Source organism: Physeter macrocephalus, chromosome 4 (assembly GCF_002837175.3).
Source record: "Physeter macrocephalus isolate SW-GA chromosome 4, ASM283717v5, whole genome shotgun sequence".
Classification (NCBI taxonomy): Eukaryota; Metazoa; Chordata; class Mammalia; order Artiodactyla; family Physeteridae; genus Physeter; species Physeter macrocephalus.
In genome coordinates, this window is record NC_041217.1 from 74061610 (window position 1) to 74084890 (window position 23281).

The following is a 23281-nucleotide window of genomic DNA, read 5'->3' on the forward strand; positions in this document are numbered from 1 at the left end:
CCCGGTCCGGGAAGATCCCATATGCGGCAGAGCGGCTGGGCCCGTGAGCCATGGCCGCTGAGCCTGCGCGTCCGGAGCCTGTGCTCCGCAATGGGAGAGGCCACAACAGTGAGAGGCCCGCATATCGCAAAAAAAAAATAAAATAAAATAAAAGAGTTTGAATATACAACAAAGTAAGCAACTTACAAAGATTTTTTAATGAAGCATATCTACTTCTAATCTGATGAGCATCTATCATTAAATTTTTATAAACTGTGAGAAACAAACAAACAAAATAAGAGTTTGGTTTGGAAGACTATATTTTTCATCTCTAAAACACTGGACAAAAGAACCAAAAAGTTATACATAAATTACAAACGGCCAATAACATATTCTCCTCATAATCAATGAAAAGAATTCAAAACACAGCACTGAGGCACCAGCAATTAAAGTGGGAACTTTTTAACATAATAGATATAGGGGTGGGGGGCAGTTGCAGAGGCTGAACATTCATGGGAGTATAAATTGAACCACCTTTTGAGAGAGCAGTTTGGTCTGTGGTATGTAAGGGCCTTAACGTTATTGATCTTCTTTGACCTCACAGTTTCGCTTCTAGATATTTATTAAGAAAAGTGTATAAAATAGTCACAAAAATAGGTTTAAGAGAATTCATGTGGTGTGTTTTACAAAAGAAAAAGAAAGAGGCAACCCAGAAAGCTAAAGAGGGGAATGATTAAATAAGTAATGGCATCTCCATCCAGTGGAATTCTTTGCTACCACTAAATGTGATGTGGAAAATTGAAGATTATTTAATGACCTTAAAGAAGTTAATTGTGAAAAGCAGGTAAAAAATAAACAGTATACTGTACACTGTATATAGACTAATCCTCATATTATAGAAAAATGTATGTATATAGGGACACTATAATGAAGTGATTAAAAGCCCAGACTCCTGAGCCAGAGTGCTTGGGTCTCAGTCTGAAACTGCCCTTAAATGCTGTGTGACCTTGGGCAAGTCAATTAACTGCTCTGTTCTTTGTTTAACTCATTTGTTATAGAAATAATAATGGTACCTTTCTCACTGATGCTGGAAGGACTGAATGAGTTCATAACTGGAACACAGTAAGTGATACGTGTTAGCTATTCTTATCATTGTTTACACATAGAAAAATGACTGTAAGGATATACAATCTAAGATTGTTTCTGGTGGGTGGTATTACAGTAATGTTTATTCTTCCTTTTGATATCTCAATTTTCTAAGTTTTCTTTCATGTACATATAGTACTTTTAATAAGAAAAAAATATATTGCTTTATTAAAATTAAAGAAATCTGGGACAGACTTCTTAGGAAAAAAGACAAAGAATAAAAATCCAAACCAAGATACAAGGCATTGATGCCTTACTAAGAAATCAGGGCAGGGATGGGGGAGAACCGTGAAGTATGTAAAGCCAGGACTGGGAAAACCAGACTAGTACCCGGACTGTGATGGTTAATTTGTTAACTTAGCTAGGCTGTGGAGCCCAGTTATTTGTTCAAACGTCAGTCTAGATGTTGCTGTAAAGGTATTTTTCAGATGTGATTGACATCTAAATCAGTCAACTTTTATAGTAAAGCAGATTACGCTCCACAATGTGGATGGGCCTCATCTTATCCGCTGAAGGCCTTAAGAGAAAACTACTGAGGTCCCAGGGAAAGAGGGAATTTTCCTTCCAGAATGCCTTTGGCCTCTAGAGTACAACATCAACTCTTGCCAGAATTTCCAGCCTCCTGACCTGCCCTGTGAATTTCAGACTTGCCAGTCCCCACAGTCGTGAGAGCCATTTCCTTAAAATAAACTCTCTATTGGTTCTGTTTCTCTGGAGAACCCTAATACACAGGACCACCTGAAGAAGCCAGGAGCATGCTTCTAACACAGCGCTCCCTCTCCGCAGCCTCCCCAGGGGGTGGTGAGCTAGCCTGTAATTACCAGTCTCTATCCTCTTTACCACCTGTCGGAACAGTTATTATTATGCTAAAAAAAAAAAAAAAAAAAGACCAATCAGAGGATTGTTAGTGCTGAAAGTATGTAAGAACACGGCCTTCCACATTTAAGAAAGAAAAGAAAAACACACATCACAGTGGAGCAGATTTGGCCCTTCCCCAGACAGGAGCACCTCACACCTTGCAGATTCTATGATTGGTTTCACACACATGGCAGTAGCAGGACCAAAGAGACACAAGCCAAGAAGACGCCGCATTTTAGGAGGAGCACCCATGAAACATGCAGCACACCCAGAGAGAAATAAGTTCTGGGCAAGACACAGACGGCACACCTAGTGCGCCAGGTCTGGGCCCAGGATCTAGAAGGCAGCAGCCGGGGCCACCCCTTCCCCGTTGCTCAGGACTCCAGCCTTAGCAATAGCTGCAGCACTTCTTTCTACTCAGATCTTAGGAATGGACAGCAAAAAGGCTTAGACACGATGGAACCCACATCATTGTGTAAATGATTTGAACTTTGATAAAAATATTAAGGAAAATTGCATTCACAACAAATTACAAAACAATTTACGGAGCACTTCTGGGGTTAAGCAGAATCCCTCCTCGCTGAGGAATGGATGAACCACTCAGGCGTGGTCCTCTCAGGATTTCCTTCTTGTGCCATTCTAGTTCTGTGTGTCTGTGTGTCTGTGTCTGTGTGTCTGTGTGTGTGTGTGTCTGTGTGTCTGTGTGTCTGTGTGTCTGTGTCTGTGTCTGTGTGTCTGTGTGTGTCTGTGTGTCTGTGCCTGTGTGTCTGTGTGTCTGTGTCTGTGTGTGTCTGTGTGTGTCTGTGTGTGTGTCTGTGTGTGTGTCCGTGTGTGTGTGTGTGTGTGTGTGTGTGTGTGCATGTGCGGTGTGGAGGTGCCGAGCAGGTGGGCTCCCAGGCTCGGGGGTGGGATGCCTGGGAGCTGAGTGGACCGGCCTGACCACATCCTCCTTGGGGGAGGGATGCTGATTTAGCCTCTTCTTCTCCCCAGAAACCCCACGATCCGGCCACTGTGGATGAAGTCCTGCACCCACTGGATGAAGACGACACAGGGACAGTAGAATTCAAGGAATTCTTGGTCTTGGTGTTTAAAGTCGCCCTGGCCTGTTTCAAGACACTGAGTGAGAGTCCTGAGGGAGCGTGTGGCTCTCAGAAATCTGGAAGCGGCACTCCTGCGGCCTCCCAAGAGCCAGGAGGACAGAGAAGTGGCACTGCAGTGGGAAGGGCTGAGAAGAGACAAGGAGATGAGGGGAGAAGCAGCACACAGAGTGAGCAGGCTTCCAGGGGGACAGGGCGGGCCTGGGTCTCAGACCCCAGGTCAGTACATCAGCTCTGCTCAGGTCAGTCGTCGGGACAGGCAGTCTTGAGTCCCAGAGACAGGAGGGAGCCAGCCAGCAGATGCAAGCAAGGGGCCATGTACAGCAGACCCAGAGAGTGCGAGAAGACAAGAGTCCTCAGACCAGAGAGAGGCGGGCGGAGATGCAGTCACAGACCAGGGAACAGACAGAGCCCACCGGACAAGTGGGACTGTCACTGGAACGATACCTCAGACCCAGACAGGTGCCACGCAGACCGTGGAGCAGGACAGGAGCCATCAGACAGGAAGCGCCAGCATCCAGCCACGGGAGTCCACCAGAGGAAGAGACCCACAGCCAAGGCAAGAGTCAGACAAGCCAAGTGGTGACAGAAGGACACATTCAGACACAGGCAGGGTCACAAACCCAGACACACACCCAGACTATGGAGCAGGACAGGAGCCATCAGACAGGAAGCGCCAGCATCCAGCCACAGGAGTCCACCTGTGGCCAGACCAGAGAGACTGAGACCCACGGTCAAGACAGGCATCAGACAAGCCAGTTGTGACAGGAGGACACATTCAGACACAGGGAGGTGCCACCCAGGCTGTGGAGCAGGAGAGGAGCCAGACTGCAAGCCACACAGGGGCTAGAGAACAGAGCCAGACTCAGAAGCAGTCAGGCAGTGGTCAAAGATGGACACAAGTGATCAACTAGGAGGCAGGAGAGACAGTGCTGGGAGGACAGGCCCAGACTGGGGCAAGCACTGTGACAGGTGGACAGGACCGGAGCAGCACTCTCCCACCGTGCAGTGTGACAGGAGGGCAGGGAGAGAGTGAGCCCACCGTGGTTAAACGGGAGTGGGTTGATGACCACACGAGGGAGATAGTGATCCAAAGGCAGGACCAGGGCAGCCTGCACACCAGTGTGCCTTCAGCACAAGGCCAGGCAGTGGCCCAGTGGAAGGCAAGCGAGGCCTCACAGCCAGAGGGCTGTATTCCTACTTCAGAAGCAGCAAGCCATGAATGCCCCAGCGCTGGGGGAAGAGCGGAGAGTGGCTGGCTTGCTGTGCTCTGGCCAAGTCCAGTTAGCAGGTGCCTGGACATTAGCTCTTCATCGTGGTGCTTCTCTCTTAGGTCTTTCTCAGTGAGACCATTTCTGCAAGGTGCTTTCTATCCTAAGCTCTTCTCTCTTACCTGCTTTGCTGTGCAGACCCTCTCAGGAGCAAGAAGACATAGAACAAGTCATCCCTTTGTGCCAAGTTTTCCTCAGCTTCTGGGGGTTTTCAGAGCTACTTTTATTTCTGCCATCTGTCCATTGCCCCATCTATCCTAATGCATCAATAAAACCTTCCTAAGCAACTGAGCTTTGTGTCCCATTCAATCACTACTGACATGGTGGGCTAAGGGCTACAGGGCTTTGATGATGAACCGGACGTGGTCCCCACCCTTGAAGAGCATCTGGTTGAGTAAACACTGTGCAAGATTCCAAGAGTTGTGCAGCCACTATGGAAAACAGTATGGCGATTCCTTGAAAAACTAAAAATAGAGTTACCATATGATCCAACAATCCCACTCCTGGGCATATATCCAGGAAAAGACAAAAGCTCTAAATAGAAAAGATACATACACCACACTGTTCATGGCTGCACTATTTACAATAGCCACAACATGGAAGCACCCTAAATGTCCATCGACAGACGAATGGATAAAGAAGATATGGTATATATACACAGTGGAATACTACTCATCCATAAAAAAGCATGATATAATGCCATTTGCAGCAACATGGATGGACCTAGAGATTATCATACTAAGTGAAATAAGTCAGATAAAGACAAATATAATGTGATATCATTTATATGTGAAATCTAAAAACTAGCACAAATGAACTTATTTACAAAACAGAAACAGACTCATAGACATAGAAAACAAATTTACAGTTATCAAAGGGGAAAGAGGGTAGGTATTAACAGATGCATACTACCATAAATAAAATAAACAACAAGGTTTTACTGTATAGCACAGGGAACTATATATTCAATATCTTGTAATAAACTATAATGGAAAATAATCGAAAAAAAGACTATATATATGTACATATATATGAATAATCAAATCACTTTGCTGAAACTAACACAATATTGTAAATCAACTATGCCTCGTTTGAAAAAAAAGCTTCCAAGGTTTGTCAGAATCAAAGAGAGGAAATGTAATACTTTTATACTTGGCAGAGATGGATCAGAAAAGTTTCCACCAGAAGAGGCTTTTTTTCATAAATGCCCTTAAAAGACAAGCAGGATTTAGGTAGGCAAAGCTATTCTCAGTCTTTCACAGTCTCTATTTCTAGCGTCTCTGTTCATCTTGAAAGGTCACATAGGAAGGCTGACCTAAGGTTACCAATAAATGGAAGAAGGCCACCAGGACTGTGTTAAGGGAGGGGAAAGGCATGTGTTACCAGGAACTGAGCCAAAAGCAGAGCCCCTGGGCTTCCCTCTCCTACCCTCTCGCCCATATCAGCTCTGATGGCTCGTGATGTCCCACTCTCTGGATATGAACAAGAGGTTACGGGGTAGAACCTCTTCACTCTGGTTTGTTGTAAGAATCACCTTGGAAGTAGTTTTTAAAATACAGGTTTATAAACCTAACCCTAGAGATGCTAAGTCCAAAAGTTTGGAGTAGAGCCTATGCAAAGTGTTTAGGAACTTCTTAAGGGAACTTTGGCTTCCAGTAGAATGGCAGACTAGCTACTCTAAAAGGCCTCCCACAAGAAAACAAGTAGATCCTGCATAAAGCACATTTTTTCATTGCATTGCTGGTTTACAAGAAATAAGGGAAATCTCCAAGAAGAAAACAAAATGTGTCAGGCTGAATAATAACCCCTAAAATGTCCGTGTCCTAATCCAAGGAATCTGTGGATATATTACCTTATATGGCAAAAGGGACTTTGCAGATGTGATTAAATTAAGGGTCTTGAGATGAGGATATTGTTCTGGATTATCTAGGTAGGCTCACTGTAATCACAAAAGTCCTTATAAAGGTGAGGCAAGAGGGCTAAAGTCAGTAAAAGGAGATGTGATCATGGCCTCAGGGGTTGGAGTGATATGTCACAAGCCAAGGAATGCCCATGACCTCTGGAAGCTAGAATAAGTAAGGAAACAAGTTTTCCCCTAGAGTCTCCAGTTGCTCTTTCAACACCTTGATTTTAGACTTGTGAGATTCAAGGATGCAAGGGAATCAATTTGTGTTGTGTTTTTTTTTTTTTTTTGGTGGTATGCGGGCCTCCCTCCGCTGCGGCCTCTCCCGTTGCGGAGCACAGGCTCCGGACGCACAGGCTCAGCGGCCACGGCTCACGGGCCCAGCCACTCTGCGGCATGTGGGATCCTCCCAGACCGGGGCGCGAACCCGATTCCCCTGCATCGGCAGGCGGACGCGCAACCACTGCGCCACCAGGGAAGCCCCAATTTGTGTTGTTTTAAGCCATTAAGTTTGTGATAATTTGTTACAGCAGCAATAGGAAACTAATACACAAAACAAAAAACCCAGAACTAGAGCCAGGAGAGTAAAAGGTAAGGCTGTCCTTCTGAGGACAAAGTGATTTTATACCTGTCCCTCACTGACCTTTATGTATAAAGGCCAAAGACAAATAGCAAAGAACTTGCAAGGATACAGGGGATAGTGTTCCCACAGTCCCTTCATGGGGACGCTACTAGAGAATGAGCTTCACAAACAAACACACAAAAACCAGAATTATAAAAGCATTTGCCATAGAATATGATACAGAGCATTTCTACATGTTTACTGTAGACTATGACTAAATAACGGGGATAAAGATGACAGAATAACATTTCACATTATATGCTCTAAATATAAATATAATACACTAACAAAAATGAAGCAGAAGGAGAAAGTGTATGGAAAATAGAGTAACTCCACTGATTGTCTTATGTAAATATACAATTTTAAGTAAAACCTGGGAGTAAAAGGATATCACTTCAAATTAGATATTGAGGAAAAAAGAAGATGGGGAGAGTGAAAAAGTTTTCAGCAAATTACATTATTACTTAGAGTAGGAGATGAATAGACAGTATATTTAAAAAGGAAGGGGATACATATTACATGAAGATGTTACTATAAAGGTAACATTAGAATGAAAATACAAACGCTTCTCAACATCAAAATAGATTCCAGGAAAAAAAAAAAGCAAATACAATGACAACATAGTGAATGTTATTTATGTACAAGATATATATTTGCATAAATGTGACACAAAAGAGTGTGGCAGACTGAGGTCAAACATACAATTTATAATAATAATGTAAAAGGCTTAATTCACTATTGAAAGAACAAGTTTTCATACTGGGTCTATGTAAGTCTATGCTCTTTACAAGAGACATTCAAATCCAAGAGATGCAGAAAATTATTTTAAAAGGGGTGAGTGGGTAAATAAAAATCAGGAAACTGCAGATTAAAACAAAATTTAAAAAGCAGGGTCATTATCTTGATTCCTGACAAGACAGAATTTGTCAAAAAGCATTAAATAAGACCAAGAAGGAAACTTTAAAATGTCAAAGGTTATAATTTCATAATGAAAATATAACAATTTTTAGTATCTATACTTTCAATAATGTAGCACAAGTCTCATACAAGCAGGAACTACAGTAGGTACAAGGACAAATTAAAAAAAAAAAAAGAAATAATGGGGTAAAGGGTACTTTTAGAGTAGAGACAAATTAAACACAAATATTAAAATATAACTCTTTATATATATACTAACCCAACAATAAAAATATACCTTCTACACATGAAATATTTAATATTAAGCCACAAAGAAACCCTCAATACATTATTCAACAACAGAAATAATACAAATCGCATTCTTGCTGGCACATATAGTATCAATGAATGTTGCCAGGTCGCTGTTGTTTTTGTTGCTGTTGTTGAAAATTAACAACAGACACACACCCTATTAAACAATTTTTGGATAAAAGGAGATGAATACAAAATGAAATTACAGAACTTTTAGAAAATAATGACAAATGAGATACCTAACTATAGAACACAACTGCATGAATGCTCCAAGGAAAATTCAGAGCCTTAACTACATGTGAATAAAAATTAAAATAAATGAATTAAAAATGTACCAATTGAAAAGCTAGAAAAATACCAATGAAGGAAAAAATATATATATGTATGAATTTTAAAAGGTACAAGAAGAAATTGATGGCTAAGAAAGTAGGAAGGTAGTACAATAAGTAAATAATAAGAAAATAGGGCTTCCCTGGTGGCGCAGTGGTTGCGCGTCCGCCTGCCGATGCAGGGCAACCGGGTTCGCGCCCCGGTCTGGGAGGATCCCACATGCCGCGGAGCGGCTGGGCCCGTGAGCCATGGCCGCTGAGCCTGCGCGTCCGGAGCCTGTGCTCCGCAACGGGAGAGGCCACAGCAGAGGGAGGCCCGCATACCACAAAAAAAAGAAGAAGAAGAAAATAAATAACCTATTTCTTTGAATAAACTAGGTAGAAAGCAACTAAACAGCCTAATTTTTAAAAAGGTAAAAAAGGTACAGGTGAGAAAGCACAACTATACAAAATAAGAAATAACAATGGGCAAAATATATAAACAGATAGTTGACAGAAGAAATGCAAATGATCCTTAAATATATAAAAAGATGCTAAAGCTTGTTCATACTAATAAAAACACAATTAAAACTATATCGAGATACCATTCCTCACCGTCAGCTTGGCAAAATTCTAAGAGAATAGACTTGAGACCAGACTTTCTGAGAATAGACTTCGTTGACAAGGCTGTGTTAAAGAGGTACTACCACATTTTTCTGATGAGAGTGCAAAATGACACAGCCTCAATGGAGGGAATTTGGCAAAATTCATCGTTATTACATCTGCCTGTTTTGCTCTTGCTGTTTTCCCGGACCTGAAGTAGATCTTGGCAGATAATAGCGTTCAAGAATTATTTGTTGAAAAAAATGGAATGACTTCACCTTTTTTTCCCACATACATTAGTTAATATAATCTCTATGCAGACCTGTGACTATGGAAAGGCAGCTATAATCAAGCTCATATCGAATAAGAAAATGGAGTTTCTTTAGCACTGCCAAAGTCACGCAGTTAGAAAATGGCAGAGGTAGGACTAAACTCAGATCTTTTGGCTATAAACTCAGTGACTGATCACGCCTCACAGAGAAAAAAGGACACAGGTATGTGTGAGGATCTATCCAAAGGGGCTGGGAAGGAGTCACACAGAGTGGCCCTTCCAGGTCCACCTCCAGCCCCAAAAGGGGATTCAGGCCATGAAAGCATGGAGCCCACTGACGCCTCGGAATAGACCCTACTCTGGATCCACGTTCTCAGGGAGCTTCCAGGAAGAGGAAGGGGGCTATACTGGAACAGTCAGGGGAAATATGAAGACATATGTGGTTCTGAAAGAGAAGTCAAGCAACCATGAGTCATGGAGAGGAAAGAGCAGGCAGCCCTTCCCTTCTAACCCTCCCTATACCTTGCTGGATGGATCTGGAAGCTACCATGAGATTCCCCATCCCCCAAATTTTAGTTATAAATGAATAGGAATTCCTTATAAATATTAAACATTGGAATGGATCAAATCAGAGACACATTCATGGTCAACCTTAAAAAGAAATAAAAGGGCTTCCCTGGTGGCGCAGTGGTTGAGGGTCCGCCTGCCGATGCAGGGGACACGGGTTCGTGCCCCGGTCCGGGAAGATCCCACATGCCGCGGAGCGGCTGGGCCCGTGAGCCATGGCCGCTGAGCCTGCGCGTCCGGAGCCTGTGCTCTGCAACGGGAGAGGCCACAACCGTGAGAGGCCCGCGTACTGCAGAAAAAAAAAAAAGAAAAAAAAAAAAGAAAAAATGGTGTCTAGGTCAACAGAATCTGACTGCAACTTTAATGTACTCACCTTTCATTCAGAAGAGAGGAGGGTTATTCAGCCAATATAGAAAAGGTGAGTCATGGAGCCAATGAGGCAGGGCCCATATAAGCAGTCTGCGTCTAGGCAAGAGGGCTACCTCCCATTGGCAAGGTCTATGGCGGCAGCGGACCTCCATCAGGTGAATGGCTGGATGGATGCCCTTAACCTCCAAATCAAAAATTGAACTCTGCTCCTCTGGTCATGACATGGGTCCCTGTGGGAGAAAGCACTGTCCAGGGGATATGAGTGACTAGTCTTTTCAACATTCATGTTTCTTGTTGTAAATCAATCAACTGAAATTGTGAAGGTCAGTCCTAGTCTCTGGGCTTGGCAGATGTGAGTCTGCCACTCAAGAAGGCTCTCCTCCCAGATTCAGAGGCTGGGGGCCTGTGTGTGTGTCCTAGCCCCTGTGAACCAGGGCATTTGCTAAGGTAACAAGGCTGCTCCCTCCCTAACATGCCTCTCCTTCTCTCAGGACTTACCGGCCTTCCTCAGTCACTTAAAGTTTCCACATAGATGCTTCTTTCAAAGAATGTGCATGTTATCTTAGAGCCACAAGGGAAAACTTGTGGAAAATACACAGGGGCTTGATGGGAATGGAGTGTATTTTTTCACATTCCCTGAGATGGACTCTATTCTCTTTGAAGGATGGAAGACTCAGCCTTCCACATCATATCAAACAAATTAAAATGCACCTACAGACCACTTATGTATAATTTTTACTAATTTTGGGGAAAGTTTTAACAATTTTGTTTTTGAAATTATTTATATATAATACATTTACCTGATTTTAGTTATGATTTCTTTGCAATTACAGTTTGTATTCTTGAGAAAAACTCTATTAAAAATTGCTTAACAAGTAAGAATTTCTTATGATTACTAAATTTAACAATGCACAAATTTCAGAAGCTTTATTTCTAGATCTAGAAATTTACAGAATTTAATTTTGCACAGTTTTTATTTTGGAGCAGACATACATATATCACATATGGGATGACATCTATTTATTTTTGACTCAAACATCTTGTTGGCCTTTGCAAAGCTCAGAAGCTCCAGTGATATGGTTTGTCGCATGTAAAGTATCCTGTCCCCCTGAGTTGGGTACGCGGGGCTGAAGCCCCATTCCAAATGCCCCACAAACCTTTTCCACCAGGTACTTTCCCTTCACGTAGAAAGCAGGTGTACTGCACTGCTGCCCCCTGGTGGTACTGAAGACTGACGCCTCTAAAGGAGCTCCTGCAGGACATTTGCTTATGCTGGAAAGGGAGATGGTATCAGAAACCCGGACAGGCTCAGTAGTGTGGCACCGGGAACAGCAGCATCTGGAGGAAGTGACCCTGAAATCTCAGCAGTGACCCACCCCAGGCTGCTCTGAGCTGCAGGGATGATAGTGGGGGTGTATATGTGTGTGTGTTTGTCGGGGCGTGCCCTTCACAGAGCTGCTCCCACTGACAAATGGGCTCCCAGCATCTGGTTTGGGGCAGGCCCTGCCTCATCGCTCTGTAGAGCTAGACCTCTTGCCAGGGCTGTGGCTACACTGGGCAGGGACAGCCCTATGCGTGCCTGATTATCCCACCTGGGAAAGTACAGTTCTGGAGCAGCCCATGCAGAGAGGCAGGGAGGTAAACATCCCTTGGCTCTCCCGCCTCAAGGCAGAAGACAGCTGTCTGTGCACTTCTCCTGGGGCCCGAGACCAAGGCTGCAGCCCACCCTTGTCCTAGCCACTCACAGGACCACTCTGGACTCATCTCCCAGGGCTGATGTAGGCCACTCGGCTCTGTGTGGAGTGTTCTCAGTGCTCCCCATTTTACAAAAGCTACAGGCAATAAATGGTGGTTCCCTTCTCCACATCTCCAGGAAGTGGGCAAAGTTTGGGTGCAGCAGGAACATCCTATTCTTATGTATTTCCATTTAGCAGAGAGAAAAAAACTATGGAAAAAAAAAAGCCAAATGGCTTTGCCTCTATTGCTGCCTGAATGGTGAGAGGCTTGAGGATCCATAAGGCTAGTGATTGTGGAGGGACTGAGGAGAAGGACTGGGGCCCGTTGAAACAGACATAGCTAAACTCTCAAGGCAGCACCACCTCCTATCCATCAGGGCTGAAAGGGGCTCCTGAACCTTCCTCTTACAGCACTAAATAGATGGCCAGGGGACGAGGCTCCCCATTCCCTGGTGCCACCAGGGTAGCTGAGGCAGTTTTGAGGCCCATGGTTCTGGGTGAAATGTGGAGGAATAGTTGTTCTGGTTTATCTGGGGACTCTCCAGAAGAGAGCTGACATCACAAAGATAAAATGAACCCAGCTCGAATAGGAATGCTTGTTGGGGTCCTGGAGGCCATTATAGTAATGCATGCCATTGGAAGCCTCCACCTTCTCTTGGAAAAAAAAGTAAGACCCATTATGGTAATGAGACAGCCTGGTGCCATTGCAGACCCAGAGTTCTGCTTCGGCTTTGTGTCATCCCTTACTGAGCAGGTAGGAACTCAGTCAATGCATGTTTTTAACTATCTTAAATAAGAAAAAAAAAAAAATCTTTTTTTTTTTTTTTTTTTTTGGCAGAGCTGTGCAGCTTGTGGCATCTTAGTTCCCTGACTAGGGATTGAACTCAGGCCCTCAGTGGTGAAAGCGTGGAGTCCTAACCACTGGACCGCTGGAATTCCCAAATCCTTTTTTAAATTAAGAAAATTTAGTTTCAAACCATTATATGTTTATCATAGAGAAATCATAAAAGACACAGCAAAGAGATGAATACAAAAAACACCAACAATAAATCCCTTCCGCACCCTCCTCTTTATGCAAATTACCATGTAAATAGCTATATGAAAATGTACATTTATTATTACATGTGCAGATGACTATGGAAATTATATTTGTAAATTATACATCTATATGTAAAACATAAAAGTTATAATTCTATGAAAATTACATGTATACATATATGCACATACACATTATATAAAGATATATGATTGCAGAATAGCTTCCATGGACTTTTTCCAGTGATTTAGAGCATCCCATGTCAGTAGTGTTTGGTGATTGAGATGAGTGCTAAGGAGCCAGGTCGCCAGGGTTCAGACCTCAGCTGTGCACCTTACGAGAGGTGTGTGCTTGATCAAGGTACCTGTGTTAGTTATCTCACCTGTAAAGTGGAGAAATAATGGTGTTTCCTCATAGTAGTTGTGAGGATAGATAAATCCATACATAAAAAACTATATGTATGCTTGGCACACGGCATGGTAAGCACTCAAAAATGTTAAGAACTGAATAAAGCATTTTTTAAGGCCAGCTATTTATAAAGCAAAGGATGTTTGAAGGAGGAGGAGAAGCTGCAAATGGTCCTAATCTGCTTGACCTTGATCCAGTATAGAAGATTCTCACGGGTTGGGCTTTCTTCCTATGAGGATAATTATGGCTTTTAGCAGTTGCTCCGGACCAAGCCTCAACTGTGGAGATTTCCATCTCCAAGAAAACCTAAGGATTAGGGCTGAATGTCACAGCATTACTCCAAATGTACCCATGTAACACCAACCCTCCCCCTGTCTCTCTCAAACCCCTATCCTGTCTACCAGGGTAAAATCAGTTTCTCACTGGTCCATCTCTCTCCCTCTCAGGATTACTTGGCTGTTACCTAAGAAGTGGGTAGGGAGTGGATCTCTAATTGGCTTATTTTTTCACAAGACTCAGGAAGCGGACCAGAGGATGTGTGTGGTTGGGGAAGGCATAGTCAACCATTAGGGCCTCACCTTTTGCATCTGACTTCGAGAGGTACGTTTAACAAACTAGAACAAGCTGGGCCACAGTGACCAGAAAAATCAATCTTTTGTTTTATGAGACCTACTCATCAATTGGGTTCTGTTTTTTTCTTCCAAGGGAAAGTCACCATCCACCGAGGAAAAATTCCCTTACACAGGCTGAAATCTACCTTGTCTTTTAATCCTAATCCCAAATATAAATAATCACAAATAATAAAGATGGGATACTATGCTACGTGCTGATTTGTATATCACCATAAATTTACTGAGTGCCAATTTTATGCTTGGCATATTATAAAATGAACCAGACCTAGTCTGTCAAGGAACTAACGTGAAATTAGTAGGTATAATGGAAAATATATTGAAATAACCAAAGAATCTTAGCTCAGAGAGCAAAAGCCCATGCTGTCGCCTTTGGGCCCCTCCTAAACTAACCTTAGCTTTGGTATGATTCCAGGTGGCTCCATTACCAGTCATCGTCAATCCTGAAAATGGCTCTTTGAGCCTCATTCTCTGGTGCAGAGAAAGATGTTTTGTAAAGACGTTTTGTAACTCTACTCACAAAGACTGTAACACCCTCCCCACCAAAAAACACTGTTATTTCATCATGGATCTTTTCCACTGCCTACCACTCACAGCAAGCACATAGTTACCCTTATAAAACAGAGGGCTAAAATCCACTTCTATCTTCCATGATATACCAGCCAGGAACTCACTGCTCTAATTACCATCTATTCTGTGATAACATCAGTAGCCATATGTATCGTTGAAGTGTTTGTATTATGAAAGGGTGTTGTAATATTTAATTACACCTCCTAGTCATGCCTTAACATAACATAGGGTATTATTTATTCCCACATAAGCAGTAATGCAGTAATCTGAGGTAAACCACAGATTTATGATTTTTCCACCCACGACCTGATCTTTCTCACTTAGCTGGTTCTGGCCATCTGCCTTCCCCTTAGAGTTTTGCCAGCAGAATAAACTGCAGATTACTCTGCTCTCCACCCTTACATAATAAGCACCTCACCTGGGAGGATGTGGGGCCTGCAGGTGGCTCTGCTGTGTTTTGTGGGATCTGTTGAAATAAATCAGATTACCTAGTTCAGCAGCATGTCACAAGTGCCAAACCCACACACCTCCAATAGGGGAATATGACCATCCACCAAATGGAGGCAACTTTAATCCCCTTATACAGAAGGACAACCCTTACCTCTCCGTGGATCTAGGAACTAACAATAAAATTTGCCTATGCTTTTCATTTTGACCTTGCAACCTTGCCCATCTTCTTTGACTCTCCTATCTCTCAGGGTTCTGGTCTTCTCCTGAGAGCATCGTGGTGTAGTGGACAGAGGCCACTGCCAGTCCCCAGGGTCAGAGTGTCAGATAGACCTTGGCTGAGTCCTGGCTCTACCGCCTACCATCTGCATAACTTTAGAACCCAGGTTCTTTCTGAGCTTCAGTTTCCTCACTGGAAAATGAGGATCATCATATATATCTCCCTTATAGAGTTGTTGGGAGATTAACACCATATGGAAAGCATGTAGAGATGCTTAACAAACTCTCCCCTCTCCCATATGCACTTATCCCTACCACCTCACCAATCTACCTCTTACTTTCTCATACAAGAAAATGCCAGTTTCTGTTCTTTTCCTCTAATAATACTTCCCAAATCTTCTTTCTAATCTATATACCCACAACCTTAGTCAGATAAGTTTCTTGCAAAGCCAAGACCAGAAATGTGTTATTGGTGGGTCAGTTACCTGAGATGCCAGGTTGCAAAAAGAATGAATTATTTTTAATAGACATTAAAGTGGGCAAAACATTATCGAAGGGTATAAAATTGGAGAAATTTTATGAAAAAAAATTTATGAATATGCATCAAAAGCTTTTAAAATGTTCATATCTTTTGATAATTTTACCTCTAGGAATTTATCATATTAAGGAAATAAACAGATATATTCAAATATTTATGTATAGAATGTTCATTATAGTATTGTAATAGTGAAAAATTAGAAATAATCAAAATATCTAAGAATAGGATGCCAAGGTAATGGACTAAATACTAGGCAGATTGTGACCACGAGAGGGGTGGGATAGGGAGGGTGGGAGGGAGGGAGACGCAAGAGGGAAGAGATATGGGAACATATGTGTATGTATAACTGATTCACTTTGTTGTAAAGGAGTAGCTAACACACTATTGTAAAACAGTTATACTCCAATAAAGATGTTAAAAAAAAATGCTAATGCAAGGAAAAAAAAAAAAAAAAAAAAGCGGTTCCTAGGATGAGAATTATCACCTGAGGTACTTATTCAGAAAGCTAATTCTTGGACTCCCCCGCATATCCACTGAGTCAGAATTTCTAGGAGATGGGATCCAGCAACCTGCATTTAAATGATCTGTTGGATTCCTTTGAGAAGAATGGAAGTTAGAAAAATTCACATCTGTTGCCCCTGTGGAGAAAGCAAAATTGACCCCTTGCCCATCACTATTATGACTAAGTACATCAGATCCAACTGTTTCAGAGGGAAAAAAATCTTTATGCCCTGAGATAACCTGAAAATATGGAAGAAAATTCTACCTAAAATTAGTGTCCCCAAGTCAATGAAGCCTTGAGCTCTTTCCTGTAAACTGCTGACTCCCTCATGAAAAATGTTTCTCCCTGACTTTCATAATACTGACATCTACAAGTATGATAATCAATCACGTGGGGAAATCACTGATTTTTACCCACAAGAAAGGACCAACTGTAACCTTGGTAACCTCATGATTTTTTTTTTTCCTTTAAATGTCTCTATGTCATTTATTCAAAGAAACATTCTTCTCAAGACTGGACTCCTAATGCTTTTTTAGACACTCCACCATCTTAACAAAGAAGGAAGTGAAGTGATCTGCTAAAAGGAATACAGGGAGGGAGGGAGGCTTGAAATGAGTGGGAAAGGTGTGAAACACCTGTTGAGGGGTCTGGGAAGGGCATCAACTAGGAATGAGGAAAGATTGTCAGGTAGGATTCAGAGATTAGATGAGGTGGAAAAATCACAAAGGTGTAGAGAGAAGCGAATGCACCACAGTACGTGATATCGCCAACACCCAACAGCCTGGCAGAAGAAGCAAAGAAAATGGCAGATATGAAATCAGCAGGGCAGGTGTGAGGACAAGTGAAGGGTCCAAGGCACTGAATGATCCCTAGTGAGGGTTACAAGTATGGGAGAAAGAGACATCTTACAGTATCTCTCCTGGGCCCAAACTGTGTGTGTGAAGGGAGGGATAATCTTACAGTCAAATTTCCCCCTAATGTAGTAAAGATGGGCCTTCCTAGCAGCAGCAGCTTTTCAGGTAAAGGTAAATAACAATATGGAATATACTAGGACCTATGTATCAATGCCAGGTCACTTATCCCTTTTTAACCTCACAACTCTTTGGAGCAGAGATCCTTAAGCTTTTCAGTGTGCAAACTGGGGTTCTCAGAAGTTAACCATGAGTCCAAGGACACACAGATCAGCCATGATGTAGGTCAGAAGTGACCCACCACAAAACTCGTTCTCAATCCACTACCCCACACTAACTTCAGGAGTAGCAGGCTCCACTCCACAGAGTAAAGGGAAACAGCATCATAGAAAACCAGATGTCTGATAGAATACGGGGTTGCAGGGAGTTTTTCAAGGAAGAATTAAGGATACAGGGACCCTTCTTGGCAACAGAACTAAAGAAAACTAGAGAAGCAAAAGGTAGGAGAATTACCAGAGGGAGGAAAGCAAGTAACAGGCAATAAGTAGCTGTAGATTGTATATCAGATTGCTGGTTGAAGGCGTATGTATTTGGAGGACGTGAGGGGGAGGACACAGGGAGGAGAAGGAAGGGAAGAGGAAGAAAACAAGCTCAGCCCATCATGATCATTTATCTGTGACATCTCTCAGTGGAGGTGGAGGCCCTGTCTAGATGAGGAGTCATTGAGCCTAGCAGGAGGATCTGATCTCATTGCACCCTTAATCCAGTCCTTTTCTTCTGCCCACTTTGGGAGCAATCTGGGTGACCAGATTTGTGCCTCTTTGAGATGCTTCCCCACTGCTGACAAACTCACGATGCATTATAACATGACTGAGGCCCACGCTTTCAAAAGTGTGATTATGGAATCCAGGACAGATATGAAAGAAGGCAAGACAGAGACTGGCAGGCTGAACAAATAGAGACAGAATAAAGAACAGGTTTATTTAAAATGCACACCCGGGCTTCCCTGGTGGCGCAGTGGTTGAGAGTCCGCCTGCCGATGCAGGGGATATGGGTTCGTGCCCTGGTCCGGGAAGATCCCACATGCCGCGGAGCGGCTGGGCCCGTGAGCCATGGCCGCTGAGCCTGTGCATCCGGAGCCTGTGCTCCACAACGGGAGAGGCCACAACAGTGAGAGGCCCGCGTACAGCAAAAAAACAAAAACAAAACATAAAATGCACACCCAACCAACCAGCAGTTCCACTCCTAGTCTTGTATCTTAAAAGAAGGTGCACATATACGACAATAATAATATCTAATATTTATATAAAACTTAGTATAAGTCAAACTTATTATATGTTACTATACTATATGCAACCCTCTCAATTACCCCATGAGAGAGATAATTCCATATTCCCATTTTACTGATGAGGACAGTGAGGCACAGCAATTGCGTAATTGGCTATGGTCACCATAGCTAGCATTTGAACCCAAGTGGTGTGACTCTAAAGTTTTTCTTCTTAACACAAGTCACCAACTATGGCTATGAAATCTGTCCACTGTCCAGAGATGCCCACAGGGAGCAAGTCCAAGAAATCCAATGCATGTCCACGTAACAACCCACATATCCTTAGCACAAAGCTACAACCATGTGAGTACTTTTTTCTTTTCCCGAGGGACCCTCCATTTGCCAAGCTATGTGTCCAGAGGACTAGGCCCATGCAAAGAGGAAGCCTTTCTAACTCACACAAAGGTGCCAGAGTCTAGCTGTGGTCCTACCTACCTGCCACAGCACTACACTATTTTGCGTGGGAAGATATTTATGAGGCTGTTTGATGCAGCACTGCTTGTAGCGATGAATGTGGAAATGGATAAATAAACTGCACAATATACTTATACTGGAATGCTACAGAACACTTAAAAAGGAATGAACTACTTGTTATATATATATATTATTTAAATATAACATTGAGTGAATCAAGCTGTAAATTATATACAGTATACTATGTAAATTTTAAAACCCCAAAAGATTACATTTTATAAACACACACACACACATACACAGATTCACCAACTTTGTGTTGGTGATTGCTTCTGAGAAGGGGAGGAGATCATAACTTGGGGAAGAGCATAGGAGACTTAAATGTACCTATAATGTTTTATTCCTTTTAATAAGCCTTGAAGCAAACATGACAAAATATTTGTCACTATCAATTCTGGGTGACAGGCATGCAATTGCTCAAAATAAAAATAAAGATTATTTTTTAAGAATGGGCTTAGTAGAAACCTAAGGAATAGAAGAGTAAGAAGGCTATGCTGTGTGATCAATAAGTGAAACTCCGGGAGTCCTGGCTTCCCAAGAGGTGGAGTAGTTATGGGTGAATGCAAGGTTCAGGGTGCGGCCATTTGAAGGGGTGGCTGATGTGGAACGGAAAGGAGCCAAAGTCCTTATTGAATACGGTTATAGGGCAAGATCAGTCAAGGGAAAACTGAGGTCGGAAAGAGGGTGGAGTACGTATGCATCAGTGGAGGAGTAGTCGTTGGAAGGAGCCAGGGTGGTGAGCAAAGGCAAGCTCAGCCCATCTCCAGCCACCACACAAGGAGGGAGAATGAGCACCCTGCACTGGAACTGCCGGAAAGTCATGTCACTCAGGAAAAGTCTGGTTGCAGTTCAGGCGAGGAGGTAGTTACCTCAAAAATTCTACCGACTCTACCTTTCTAATTCATTGATCCAAAACTATGGGTTCAGTCAGAGAGGAGTGATTGATGTTACCAACAAAAAAGACTTAGGGACATCTTATACTGGGAAATCAAGCTGCCAACTGCATCAAGGAGCACAGAATGCTGAAGGAGATGATCACAAAGCAAAGGCCAAACGGGCAGTAAAATACTCAGTCCTGGGAAATTAAGTTGGCACTGAATGAGCGAAATGACTTGAGGGAGCAGATAGAGGTATTTCAGAATATTGTCAATAAAGAGATGACTCTGGCTCAGGAAGTGGTTTTGGCTCTGGAAACAGCTCTGGGAAAGTGTCAAGGGATGAATGGAGAGAGGGGCCCACATATGAAGGGATGTGAGGTTGAGAGTCCAAATGGACCCATACAGACAAGGTAAAACCATATCCTAAGAATTAAATCTTTTCAAGATAGAATAGAAAAGTGACTAGGTCAGAATGGTGAAGAGGAAGACAGGCAAGTATCCAGGAAGGGAACAGGAATAATTGGATGGAACTTGCAGATGTCCCCTGATGCCACCTTTGGGCTAGGAGAAAGTCAGTCCCCTCATTCATGCCAAGGCATGCCAAACCATGTTTGTCCTCCCCAGCACTGAAGGGCCTCACCTTGGAGACACTAATGGAGGCCCCTGTCCCCTCAGCTCTAGGATGCCCACACTTAGAGAGAGGGGACTGTTCATTGTCACTGGAAATGTTCATTTAAAGAGATTCTTTTATTTCTGGGCAGAGTACAATGTGCTAAAAAAGAACTGCTGACCTTGATCAAGACATTATTCACAAAATACACTGATGCCTTTCTGTTAAAAAAGAAAAAAATTCATCACACTCACTCTGGGGCAGAGGAAGAGCACAGAACCACATGCTGCATCCTCCTCTTTATTTTTCTCCAACTCCCCTCCATCCCTGTTTAGGCAGTCTTTTTTCTATTCTGCATACAGGTAGAGTAGAAAAAAAAATAAAGGTTCCTTGCAATAGCATCTTCTTTCAAATTTGAATGTCTCACACCTGCACCTTGCCTTTTGCATTTAGAAGAGAGGAATGCTGATGTCTTCTTCCTCAGGTCCTTCAGTTTGGGCTGAGGGGCCCTCAGAGTACACCTTGTGAAGCCCACAGGGGGCTGGGAAAGACCTCATTATTACTACACATAGATGGCCGCGGATGTTTCTCTACCTATAAAATGTTTCACTTCCAAGTATTTCAAAAGTCAGCACAATAAAACCACTCTATAGTGTAAAATAACTGGTTATCAAATCCATCTTTGCTCTATTTGTAGAGGGAAGTAGTAAGAGAATTAAATGCCTGATATGGTGGGGAACTAGGACCCAGTGGTGACAAGTAACTTTTTATGGTTCACCAGTTTGGTGAAGGCACCAAACCCTCCTGGGCCACCTTGACAACAGCACCACTCTTGTCCAGCCATACTCACTGAGCTGGGGAGCGTCATTTGAGGAAGGAGAGGATGGGGAAGTAGAGCAGGACTGCGATGAGACCTAACACTCAGTCTTCAGACTTGGCTGCCTTCTCCTCCCACAAAGCAAACCCAGGGCAGAAGCACAGATCTTTCCGTCTCTGTGCAGCCCTGCGTATACAGAGCTAGGCAGTAACACGTCCTTCACTGTGTCAGGGAATTCTGTGTACATTCCACCTGAAATAATCCCGTCTGCACCTGGGGCCTCCCTCTGTGGCCACTGTCATCTCCTGCAGGAGCTCACTCCCCACTCAACAAATTCCAACATCCCTTCCTACCACACCCTTGGCCACATCGTGATGAAGCCAGGCTGCCTGTCTCTGAGCAGCAGCCCCCAAATGGCAAGAGAACAGAGGTTGTCTCAACGGCCCATTAAATACCCTGAACTAGTAATTACAGTCAAGCCTTGTTGAGCATTAATACATGGTAGCACTGCTCTGAGAACTCAATCACTATAACTGTGTGAGGGAAGTATTATCTTCACCCATGTTTCACACACAAGAAAACTACACCATGGAGAGGTTAAGCAGCTTTCCCAAAGACACACAGCTAGTAAGTGGCACAACGAGGATTTCAGCCCAGGCAATCTGATCCCAGAGCCCATACTCTTACCCACTGTGTGATTCTGCCCTTTGGAAGAATTCAGAACAGCTAATATGATTGTTACGTTGAGAAATATGTAATCTACAATTTTGCAGCCCTGCCTCCCAATGAGTTCTCACTCCTTTCAATGTTTACGTTTGAGGCTTTCAGGCTTCACATCTAAAATGCAACAGGGTATGTAGTTTTATCTTGTCATAATGGAGTAAAAAACAAGATCTCAGTGGGAGTACCGGCCCCATGCCAAGTTCAGGAGCAGTCAGGTCATGTGCTCATGTCTTCACCAAGATTGACTCCAAGTTTCCAACTTTGCAGACAAGATAGACAATGTCAGCACTAACAGATTCAAGCATTCAGAGGGCAGAGCAGGTTTGGAGAAACAGATATTTAGTTTAGTTTATTCATTCAGTCAACAAGTATTTTCAGAGCATTGAGTATCTGATACTGTGGGGGACTCTGGGGACACAACAGGGAACCAGAGTCTGGCAGCATTCCTTCCAGGATATGCTAGAGGAGACTGAGAAAAAACAAGCAAACGGTTAAGTAAGAAACAGGATGCCATGACAAAATAACCTAGGCAACCTCTTTTATATGAGCATTCAGAAATGTAAATAGTAAATTTGAGATCCTCAAAGATTGGGAGGTGGATATATAGGTCCTAATGACACTCCCCACTTTATGACTTTATGCCAACTTCCCAGGAACTTCCCTAAGAATACTTTAGGACACTGCAATGCAAACTTCTTGTCCTGGTGCTCCAGGCCCTGCTGCAGCCCCGACCGACCTACCTACCTCTTCCCACCACCACTTCCAAACACACCCTCTCCATTCCATTTAGGCTAACGTCTCACTGTCCCGCAACACCTCACGTTCACCCACCCTGTTCTCTCCCTTCACCTATTAATTCTACCCACCCTTCAAGACCAGGCTTCCTCATTTTTATCCACTACAGGCTTACCAAGCTCCCCTCTCCTCTACACTACTAGTTCACAAACACTTAATTACCTCAAAATAAAGCCTGCTGTCTTTCACTGCTGTTTCACAAGCACCATGACCAAGGACTTTAACACAGACCCTAACCACCATCTCCTTGCAGCAAGGGGGGGCAGGAAGGGAAGGGGATTCAGTATACGTCCAGAGTTCTCAGAGCCAGAGGCTGAGAGAACTGACTCAGGCTCAGAAAAGCAGCTCAGGGGGACCAAGAACAGTGTCCAAGAGTCCACAGGTCCACATATCAGTGTCCAAGAAGCACAATTTCCAAATAGCAAGACACAGAGTCTCCAATCAAGTGGAGAGATCTC

The 23281-nt window shown here is 43.3% G+C and overlaps 1 protein-coding gene across 1 annotated transcript; it reads left to right on the plus strand.

The window, feature by feature from the left end:
* Positions 1-2925: 2925 nt before the first annotated feature.
* CRNN (cornulin) lies at positions 2926-10117 on the plus strand (the record flags this gene model as incomplete). Its single annotated transcript, XM_028488816.2, is given in 7 exon segments — positions 2926-3267; positions 3269-3346; positions 3348-3480; positions 3483-3615; positions 3617-3837; positions 3840-4235; positions 4238-10117. Coding segments are annotated over 7 exon segments (1368 nt in total), but the record flags the coding sequence as incomplete, so codon positions are not given.
* Between the last annotated feature and the right edge of the window lie 13164 nt (positions 10118-23281).